This window comes from Pyricularia oryzae, chromosome 4 (genome assembly GCF_000002495.2).
Source record: "Pyricularia oryzae 70-15 chromosome 4, whole genome shotgun sequence".
NCBI lineage: Eukaryota > Fungi > Ascomycota > Sordariomycetes > Magnaporthales > Pyriculariaceae > Pyricularia > Pyricularia oryzae.
Window position 1 is genome coordinate 5,164,855 of NC_017851.1, and position 11,314 is coordinate 5,176,168.

The window sequence follows — 11,314 nt, forward strand, 5'->3', positions numbered from 1 at the left end:
AGCCCACTTTTATTTGTATATAGCCAATTTTATTTAGTGCCGAAGTGGAGTGGGGAATGGTGGAATTCCGTTACTTTGTTAATGCAGGAATGCAATTTAAAGGTCAGCGAGTGGGGTTAGCTACCCTGTACCGGGTTTAATACCCACCCTGCACCTGCGAGTCAGCTACCCTGTACCGGGTTGAAAATTTCACCAAGTCAACGTTTAAATGCAAACCCAGAGATGGTTTGTATGCAAATGAGGGTGTTTTTTCAAAAACCCATACAAATTAGTTTTTCGGAAATTCATTCGCGGCACCGGAACCTTTTCTGGCGTGCGGACCCCCACTTCGATGTCGGAGAGTATGTAAGGGAAATAAAGCAAAATCTCCCCCAACCAATTATTTATCAGTACCAAAATTATAGTGCATTTCTACCTATTATTCAGCGCTTTTAGCACTGGTTATTTACCACGCCGCACCTAGGGTTTACCCCTATATCCCCTGTTAGCACCATTGTTATTAACAGGTTATGAGCCCGGAAAGGTTCTAGCTAGTGCACTAAAGCGCACTTTGCATTATTGGAAAGCCCTGTTTTCAGGCTTTAATTTGGTTATTGTCGCATATCCGCAGCACGTATATTGACGAAGATATTGCTGTTTTTGTGCAAATTGTTGGTTATAGGTGCTACGTTAGCACCTATCCCCCCTGTAATTACAGTGAGGGGTCGCTATATTAGCGTTTGACTCAGGCCCAATTTTCAGGCACTGCAGCGCTCGCTCGATTGCAAATCCCAAAATTTTTGGTGTGGTTTTTATGGGTTGTGCATCGCTATTGCGATTGGTTCAAATTTTTAGTGCGTTAATTAGGGTTTGCGCTAACGAGTCAGGGCCAAAACCCCTGTATTCGCCCGCTAATAGCCCAGTGATCCACTAACCGAACGCTGCAAATTACCCTGCAGGTTACCCTGCACCCACCTAGCGAATTGAACTTTCGATCGCTAGTGCACCTGGATCGGTACAAATAATACCAGGGCACCCATTAATTGTGGATTTAGGGATTCCAACCCTGTATTTTCAGTGGATTCGATCATTGAAAATAGCAATAAGCCCTATATTTGGCAAGTATAGGCCTGTAACCGTTAGAAGGCAAACGGCTATAGAAAATCCTAGATTGGGGTATTTACCCTTAGGCGACTAGGTTAGTTTTTAACTATAATTCAGGCCACCCTACAATGGAAGACAGCCCTATGTCGGGCCTCCCAGGCCCAATTCCACCGGATAGGGGCCCTGAATCCAGCCCGAATGAAGTTCTAACCGCTAAATTACAGGCGCAAGACCTGCAATTAAAAGCGTTAACTACGCAATTGGATCAACTTCAGCACACAATTCAACAGTTAACATCTCTGTTGACGCTGAAAAATGGTGAACCCACTAGTTTTAGTGGTATTGCGGGTATTAATACCCCCAATAGCGGTAATCTGGAGGCCAACCCACAGATTTTTAGCGCTAATACCGCTACCGCACCACCTAATCCACCCGGTAACCTAATTCTAGGTGACGGGATAGGTAAAGAACTATCAAAACGGGTATTTTCCTTCCCCGAAAATTGCAAATTAGTAGGGGCTAGCAATTACGACCTGTGGAAACAGGCACTTATAGTACAATTCAGGGCTATAAAAGCTGCGGAATTTATTTCCAACCCTGAAATTGGCTATAGCCTACCGGAACATGAGCAATCAGTCCTATTATTGCTTATTAAAGACAGCCTAACCAAGGAACCTTTAGAATCCATTGCATGGCATTCCAGCCCTGTAACGGCCTATAAGACCCTGGAAGATAGCTATTCCGTTGCACCCGAAATTAGCAGAGACTCGCTATATCGGGAATTTCACGCCCTAAATTTTTCGAAATTTAGAGGGTCAATACCAGAATTTAACAGCCGTTTTAATTCCCTGGTAGCTAGATTAGCGAATGCCAACGTGCAAATTAGCCCTATCGATGTACGAAATCAATACCTACGGGCCCTGGAGGGGACGTTCCCTACCTGGACCGAACGCCAACGCAGTACCCAACGGGCCCTGCAGGCTATAGGCCAAAATTCGGATCGATTAAATTTGCAATACCTTATGGCGGACCTTATATCCGAAAATTCGATTTCAGGCTCTACAACTGCCAAAGCCACTAATTACAGGGCTGAAGGTCGAAAATCAGGGAAAAAAGGCGCTAAAAAGGACGCTAAAAAGGAAAATAATGGGCAGGACGGCACCTCCAAATCACGAAAAAAGGGCAAATCAACCCCTAATTCGGATTCGGCTATTGCAAAAGATAATAAATCCTCCAATTCCAGCGAATCGAACGCTGGAACTTCCATGATTTCAATGGATTTCGAGTTATTTACGGGCTCGATTCCAGGTGACGTTAGCGTTTGCGCAGCGTATAACGCCCTGGAACAGGCAGGCGATTCGGGCGGTAATTTACCGTACCGGGCACTGCAACAGGAGGTTAATTCCGCTATTAGCGGGGTTATAGAATTATGTTCGGAATCGGATTCGGAACCCGATTATACCGGTAAAACGCTAAAACCACAGGTATTAGCAACTAATTCTAAGGCTAAGACGAAGCCTGGAAGCGGCGTAAATAGGGACCCTAAGCCCCGACGGCTAGGCTACCCGGTCCTGTACGATACAGGTAGCACGCACCATATCTTTGCAAATAAGCAATTTTTTACCGATTATACCCCCGGCTCAACAGTCGAAATCGGTACCGGAGGTGGCCCTGTTAGGCCTATTGGCACTGGAACTGTTAAAATACAGGTCCGGTATGGCTCCAAAATTGACGAATTTAGAGAGGTTACGTTAAATAACGTGCTATATATCCCCTCGTTTGGAATAAATATCGTTAGTGGGCTAATACACTACAATACAGGGGGCGTATTATTAAAAAATACCCTGTACGATCGGGATCGCAAGGCGTGGGGACGCCTAAATACCGCCAAAAATTCGTTCTGTTTGGAGGTAAAAGGGTGCGATATCCTTATTCGAAATACTACATCTACGGTTTCGAATTACGCCTGTGTAATTGGTGAATATAGCACCGCCTCTAGCCTAACCTTACAGGGGGTTACAAAGGGCTACGCAGCCCCGTTGGAGGTAAAACTAAATAATATAGTCCCTGAAGACCAAGACGACTATAAAATCTACACCGATTCGGAACCGGGAGAAAATACGGTAACGGAAGTGTTAAATCCCAAACAAAATAAGGATATAACCGTAGATTTACCTGTAATGCAGAAATTTAGTGCAAAAACCCCTGAAAATCCACGTGAGATTGGGCCCCGTAGGCCCGGTAAGCCGCTAGATGACCCTTTTAAGCAGCCTAATACAAAAGGGGCTAATACCGAAAAAGAGGGGGTTTCCCACACAAGAAATCCGTTGTTAGAACCTCCTTTAGTACCGGAATTAGTGCAGGCCCCTGTAAATTACCTCCCTTTAAGCCTAAATCGAACTACCGATGGTTGGGTAACAGCTGAAGGAGACGGAATTACAGGCGATTGTGACGAAATCCAGGCCCAAAAAGCCCTGTTATGGCACAGGCGCTTAGGGCATATAGGGTTGTTATTGCTTAAAAAGACCGCTAAAAACGCAGACGGTCTACCTAATTTCGACAAAATTAGGGCTATTACCTGCATTACTTGCATTAAAGCCACCTCTGTTAGGCGTACAAATAAAGGGGCACTCCCTACACCCCCTAATATCCTCGATTCCATAGAGGGTGATACAGTAACCCTTAAACCTAACCCTCACAATAAAAAACCCGTATTTTTGTTATTAGTGGATCGAAAATCACGTTTTCGGTGGTCGATCTCACTACGGAATAAAGCCGGACCTACGGTTTTAGTGGCTATTAAAGGCTTTTTTAAGGTTTTAAAAGCTACGTACGGGCGCTACCCCACTAAATTTCATTTTGATGGGGGGCACGAGGTAAATACAGAGCTTCAAGATTGGTTTGCAAGTAAAGGTGTTAATTTTAGCACCTCCAACCCCTACAACCATGGCCAAAACGGGCTAACGGAACGGTCCGTTAGGGTTATTTTGGATAGGCTAAGGTCTACCATTTTAGCGGCAGGTCTACCACTATATTTATGGTGTTATTTACTGTCAGCCGTGGTTGATTTAGTTAACCGTACAGCGGTAACTAACAGGGAGTTAACACCCTACGAGGAATTTTATTCCGAATTTCAACCTGGATTACCACACAGGCCTAATTTAGGCCATTATCGGGTTATTGGTACCGTATGCCAGGCTATTATACCGCTGGAAAAACGCCAAAAATCCAACAAATTGGCTCCCCGAACGGAAACAGTAAGGCTTTTAGCCCATTTATCCAATTCTACAGCGTTGGTTTACGCCCCCGCCAGACGGGCCGTATATAAAACCTCTACCGTAAAAATTTTAGAGGGTATACCCGCTGAAAATTTGGCTATTCCAGGGGAAACGCTACAGATTTCAGAGGGGGAAAATCCAGATTTAGAGGGGGATTCTAATTCTGAACCTGAAGACGAAATCTACAGCGCCAAAACTTTGGATCCAGTGGATAATAATCCCCTACCTCCCGCAATTACAGTTCCTCCCTGGCCTGTACAGTCTACTGTTCGCCCCCCAGAGCTTATAACGGTAGCGGTGCCTAATTCAGCACCTAAAATAACGGAAGTTCCGGTGTTTTCGGCACCTAAAATACAGAATATGGAGTTAAATTCGCAGTTCGAAAACCCAGATCCTATGGATATCGATTACGTGCATTATCTTTGTTATCAAACCCAAAAGAAAACAAAGAAAAAGCCCACTAAAGACGGCGAACCAAATAGCTACCAACAGGCCCTAAAAAGCCCTGAAAGTGCTAAATGGTTAGCAGCTTTAGCGTCTGAATTCGACCAGATCGTTACTGCAAAAACCTTCCGTTTTATCCCTAAAATTAAAATGCATACAGGCCGTAGACTAATCTCTACCCGGCCGGTGTTTAAATTAAAAAAGGATGAAAATAATAAGCCTATAAAGTATAAAGCCAGGCTTGTTGTTAGGGGGTTTTTACAGGTCGAAGGCCTAGATTATATCGAGACTTTTGCTAGCACTAGTATACCGCCCACCTGGCGTATATTATTGGCTATAGCTAATGCACAAAATTGGGAAATAGAACAAATCGATTTTATCGGTGCGTTTTTAAATAGTGACCTTACCGACGTAGATATTTATTTGCAAATTCCAGAGGGTTTTAGCGATTGGGCTAGATCTTGCAGCCCTACTACCGCTAAAATTTTAGTGCAAATGGGCTATAATCCAAAGGAAATGCAAGTTATACTGTTGGAAAAGGCGCTATACGGTCTGAAACAGGGCCCAAGAGAATGGCAAACAAAGCTAAAAAGCCTACTTTTTACAGAAGGTTTTAAGCCGCTAATCTCTGATCCAGCTGTCTTTTATAATGCTAAATCCAAGCATTTCATTGTTACTTTTGTTGACGATTGCCTGCTAATAGGTCCTAAATTGCAATATATTCAGGATTTAAAAGCCCGTTTTAACAAAATATACGCATTGGAAGACAGGGGCCCTGCAGCCTATTTTCTAGGCGTTCAGATTATAAGGGACAGGCCTAACCGCCTGCTTTGGCTCCATCAAAGTCAGTATATAGAGGAAGCATTAGCAACGTTCGGATTAGCTGATTGCAAACCTATTTCTGTTCCCTTACAGCCGGGTGTGCTAAAATATAGTGGGGGCAAACCCGTAAATGCGCTAGAAATCAAATTGTTACAGCGTATTATCGGCACCCTAATGTATTTAATGCTATTAACGCGCCCGGACATCGGTTTTGCGGTTCAATGGTTATCTCGTTTTTTAACGAAAGCCACTACAATCCACTTAACGGCAGCTAAAAACCTACTTCGCTACTTAGCAGGTACTAAATCCCTAGCAATCTGCTACGGAAATAGGGTAATTAAAGCTAATTTACCACCTAACTCTTTGATTGGGGGTTTTAAAGGCCTAAAATTACTTGGTTTTAGTGACAGCGATTTTGCCGGGGCTAGGGAAGATTCAAAATCCACTTACGGATATTTGTATACCCTATCTGGGGGCCCTATAACGTGGAAGTGCAAAAAGGCTAGTACTATAGCTTTAAGCACCCCAGAAGCCGAAACCGACGCCTTAGCGGAAGCCCTGCGTGAAGCACAGTGGCTTAAAAGCCTATTTACAGAGATTGGACTACCTGTAAAAGGCCCTATTGCAATATTTGGAGATAATACAGGCTCTATAGCTAACGCACACAACCCTACGCACCACCAACGTACTAAACATACGTTATTAAAATTTCACTACGTAAGGGAGTTAGTTACGGAAGGATTAGTGACCCTAAAATACCTGGAATCCAAACAAATGCCCGCTGACGGCCTTACAAAGCCCCTAACGCTTCCAATTCACAAGGTTTTTTTAGAGCTTATAGGGTTAAAACCCCTGTAAACTTAGTTTTTACCTATTGAATTGTAGGGCACCTAGTTAGTTCGTTAGCTAACTACCACCATTTTTCTCCTTTGTTTGCAATTATTGGATTTTTGTTAGCCCGACACCAACCGATCTACCCAAACCTACCCTGCTCAGGTTGATTATTAAGCAACTTATACCGACCTTATACCCGAAGTCGAATCCGAATTTAATTAGCTCGCGTTTTGGGCGACCTAGCGATTTTTAATCTACCCTATATATTAAACTTTTCTGGGATCCACAACAACGAACAGCCAGATTAGCTACCTGGCTTAGTAGTAAGTTCCGTTGGTTATAATCTGTAGGTCGTGGGTTCGAATCCGGGGGTTGTTACAATTCTGGGGGTCTTTTTCAATTCGGGGGTTCAGTCAATCGGGGGTTTGGTACAAAGGGCTTATTCATCCAGGGGGTTCGCACCGGGGGTTCGAGTTGGGTTGGGACACAAGGGGGAATTTCTTTTGTTTTTTTTGTTTTGGGGGTTTTATTTTACGTACTTTTCTTTTCCGACTTTATTTTTGGATTAAGTAGCAAAAGAGAGGGGGTGTTAATTATATGCATTATTTTGCATGTAATAAGCCCACTTTTATTTGTATATAGCCAATTTTATTTAGTGCCGAAGTGGAGTGGGGAATGGTGGAATTCCGTTACTTTGTTAATGCAGGAATGCAATTTAAAGGTCAGCGAGTGGGGTTAGCTACCCTGTACCGGGTTTAATACCCACCCTGCACCTGCGAGTCAGCTACCCTGTACCGGGTTGAAAATTTCACCAAGTCAACGTTTAAATGCAAACCCAGAGATGGTTTGTATGCAAATGAGGGTGTTTTTTCAAAAACCCATACAAATTAGTTTTTCGGAAATTCATTCGCGGCACCGGAACCTTTTCTGGCGTGCGGACCCCCACTTCGATGTCGGAGAGTATGTAAGGGAAATAAAGCAAAATCTCCCCCAACCAATTATTTATCAGTACCAAAATTATAGTGCATTTCTACCTATTATTCAGCGCTTTTAGCACTGGTTATTTACCACGCCGCACCTAGGGTTTACCCCTATATCCCCTGTTAGCACCATTGTTAGTAACAAAAACATATAATTTAATTTGTATAAAAAAAGGCGAAAAATGAAAAACAACGTTTCGCACCCGACGAAAATATTATAAATACCTAATAATGTTTTTCGGTTTTACCAACGCACCCAGTAATTTTCCAAACTATAATTAACCACGTTTTCCGGAAATATTTAAACATTTTCGTCGTTATTTACCTAGATAATATCCTTATTTTTTCCAAAACGTTGGAAAAATATAAATAATACGTTTACACAATTTTATAAAAATTGCAAAACGATAAATTTTTAATTAAATCCGAAAAATGTTTTTTTTATAATAAATAAATTAATTTCCTAAAATATATTATTATTCCTGGAAAAATTAGGATGGAAAAATCGAAAATCCAAACAATAAAAAAATAATTTTAATTACAAAACGTAAAAAACGTTCGGGTATTTTTCGGATTTGTAAATTTTTACAAAAAACTTATTAAAAAATACGGCGCGATTGTTACCCCATTAACCAATATAATTAAAAAAATTTAAAATTCCAATGGATAAAATAAATATAACAGACCTTTAAACAATTACAAAACGTAATAACCAAAAAATTAATTTTTAAAATACCAAATCCAACAAAACCTTTCGAAATCGAAACCGACGTATCGGATTATATAATCGGAAAATAATTTAATTAGCGAGACGAAAAAAAACGGTTGCATTTTTGGGCCTTTTTTTCACAAAAATTATATGGACCAGAATTTAATTACCAAATTTACGATAAAAAATTTATAACCATTATTCGAACATTTGAAAAATAAAAACCATAATTATCCGGAATTAAATACAAAATATTAAACAAACGGCAAATTAAATGGTTAAAATTCCTATTAAAATTCTATTTTAAAATTATTTACCGAAAAAAAACGGAAAACGGCAGGGCCGACGCCTTTAACCGAAAACCAAATTACGAAAACATAATACTAAAAGAAATACGGGTTATTTTTACCACAAACGGAAACGGAAACCTTTTACCAATATACCGGAGTTTTATAATAACAAATACGGTAATTATACCAAAAAAAATACGGAAGATTTACGAAAACAAAATTTACGGACATTAAAAAATTTCCAAAACATAAAAACGGTTAAAATAATATTATAATTTTAAAAGAACGCGATAAAAAATACGAAAAACCATTAAAAATTGCGAATTTTGTACCAAAAACAAATCCGCAAAATATAAATTTTACGGGCTTTTACAACTTTTACCAACCCCCAGTAAAATATAGCAAATTATTACAATGAATTTTATCGTTAAATTATTATTTTTCGGAAAAACCATTTATTAAAACCAAATATAATAATATATTGGTTATAATGGACAAATTTACCAAATACGCCTATTTCCTACTATATAAAAAAAGCAACAACGCCGAAAAAATCGCCTATATATTCTTACAAATAATTGTTAACAATTACGGATTTCCAAAAAATATTATTATAAATAAAAACAAATTTTTCACATTAAAATTTTGGAAATCCCTAATGGAATTATTAGGAACAAACCACAAATTATTTACAATATTCCACCCATAAACGGACGGATAAATAAAACGAGCTAATTAAATATTGGAATAATATTTAAAATATTATATAAATTACAAATAAAATAATTGAATACGGTTGTTACCCACAATACAATTCGCTTATAATAATTTAAAAAACGAAAATACCAAAACAACCCCGTTTTACGCCAATTATGGATTTAACCCAATAACGTACGGAAAATTAAAAACTACAATTACGGTACCGCGAACCGATAAATAAACGAACGAATTACGACAATTATACAAAAAATTCCAACAAAAATTAAAATTTGTACGAAAAAAAATAATAAAATACGCCAATTAATATCGGATAAAAGGATTATTTTTTAAAAAGAAAAATAACGTTTATTTTATTCGACGTAATATCAAAACACAACGACCCAATAGCAAATTTAATTTTAAAAAATTAGCGACACCAATTACAAATTATTATTATTAAATATTATAAAAATTTACCCCACATTTTACATATTATTACTGGAACCGGTATTACACGGTACTAATATATATAAAACAATCGAAATCGACGCAAAACAAACCTACGACGTTAAACAAATATTCGACCATAGACGAAATTATGGCAAAATAAAATATTTTATTAAATGGGAAAATTACGGATACGAAAAAAATATTTGGAAATTTTTTAACCATTTCCAAAATTGCCAAAAATTATTCCGCCAATATTATTAAAAATTGGATTTGCAAACAAATTAACCAAAAAAAGGACGATTTTAAAAAACACCATTTACCATTTCCAAAAATTAAAAACCGAGCGAAATTCAAAACCACACCACCAAATAAATTTATAAAAGAATAATTAATATATACCGAATCGGAATATATAAATAAAACAATTTATTAACCGAATATTGCGCAAAAACATTTATTTTATCCAATAAAAAAGGATTTAAAGGACCTATCGGGAAAATCAAATTCCAAACGAAATTAAAATCCGGGAAAAACAATTCCAGGGATATTTCCGGAAAAATTTCGGCCGATCGCCGTCGTTTTTCCTATTTTATTTCCTTACGTTCCATATAATCCAATTCCTCCAAATTATTAATTCCCGAAATACAATTCGCATTATTTTTTTAAATTACAATTTTTTTTATTTCCGCAAATAAAATAATTTCAATTGTTTTTCCTAAATCCTTTGCTATTCCGCCAAAATATTATTTTCCAAAACTTCGACTTCCGCATCCAATTTCGAATATTACCGACCAATATTACGCAATTGGACATTGGATACCCCCAATATATCGCAACCAAACCGATTAATACGAAAATATTTAATGCAACGAAAAAAATCTTGCGGCGAAATAACGTAACGCATTGTACCGCGCAATTTATAATAAAAATAAAAAAATATATCCACGGAATAAAAAAAAACGCAAAAAAACGTGGGGACGTTCCGTCGACAAATAACCAAATTTTAATTTAGCGACGCAATTAAATATAACGCAAAAAAAATTAGCAAAAAAGGAACGAAACCAAAAATAAAAATTAGGGAAATATAAATTATTTAAAGTTAAAGGGATTTGGCCAAAAAAAAGAAACCTAATATTACGACCAAATAATTGGGCCGGTACCAAAAAGGCCAGGTGGGGTTACACCCCTTTTAATAATATTCGCCCAAAAAAAATACCGACCGGTAAAATAACGATTATTTAAAAGCCAAATTACGAAATTTTACGTAATTTTACGTAACGGCCAAAAAAATGGATTTTTATAATTTGTAAAATTTTAATTGAAAATTACAAATTAAACAAATTAAAAAAAATTACATTTGGAATATAATTTATATAAAATACGTTTATTACCATTTAAATAAATTCGATTTTAGGATTGTTTAGCAGCAATTAAATTTTAATTAACCTCAATATTTATTTGAGAACGATTATAATTTCACCCCCAGTTATTGAAAACCCCAGTTACCCAATTAGACGTTCAATTGCTTCAACCCACTGTATTTTACCATAAAAATAGGTTACCCGATACTTTGATCGTAACACAGGGCAGTTTGCCGCGCGTCAATGTCAAAGAGATGGGATAGACCGCTGCGCAATACATTATGTTTTGGTCGTTCGACATAATGCGCATGGCTGGTAGATCCCCGAGCACAGATGATATTTTAATCAAAGCAAAAAATGCCAA

At 38.1% G+C, this 11,314-nt stretch overlaps 2 protein-coding genes across 2 annotated transcripts; both read left to right on the plus strand.

The window, feature by feature from the left end:
• Positions 1-463, plus strand: MGG_17261 (uncharacterized protein; the record flags this gene model as incomplete). Its single annotated transcript, XM_003717505.1, has 3 exons — positions 1-115; positions 273-341; positions 405-463. Coding segments are annotated over 3 exons (243 nt in total), but the record flags the coding sequence as incomplete, so codon positions are not given.
• A 6,617-nt stretch (positions 464-7,080) lies between these two features.
• Positions 7,081-7,543, plus strand: MGG_17262 (uncharacterized protein; the record flags this gene model as incomplete). Its single annotated transcript, XM_003717506.1, has 3 exons — positions 7,081-7,195; positions 7,353-7,421; positions 7,485-7,543. Coding segments are annotated over 3 exons (243 nt in total), but the record flags the coding sequence as incomplete, so codon positions are not given.
• Positions 7,544-11,314: the final 3,771 nt, after the last annotated feature.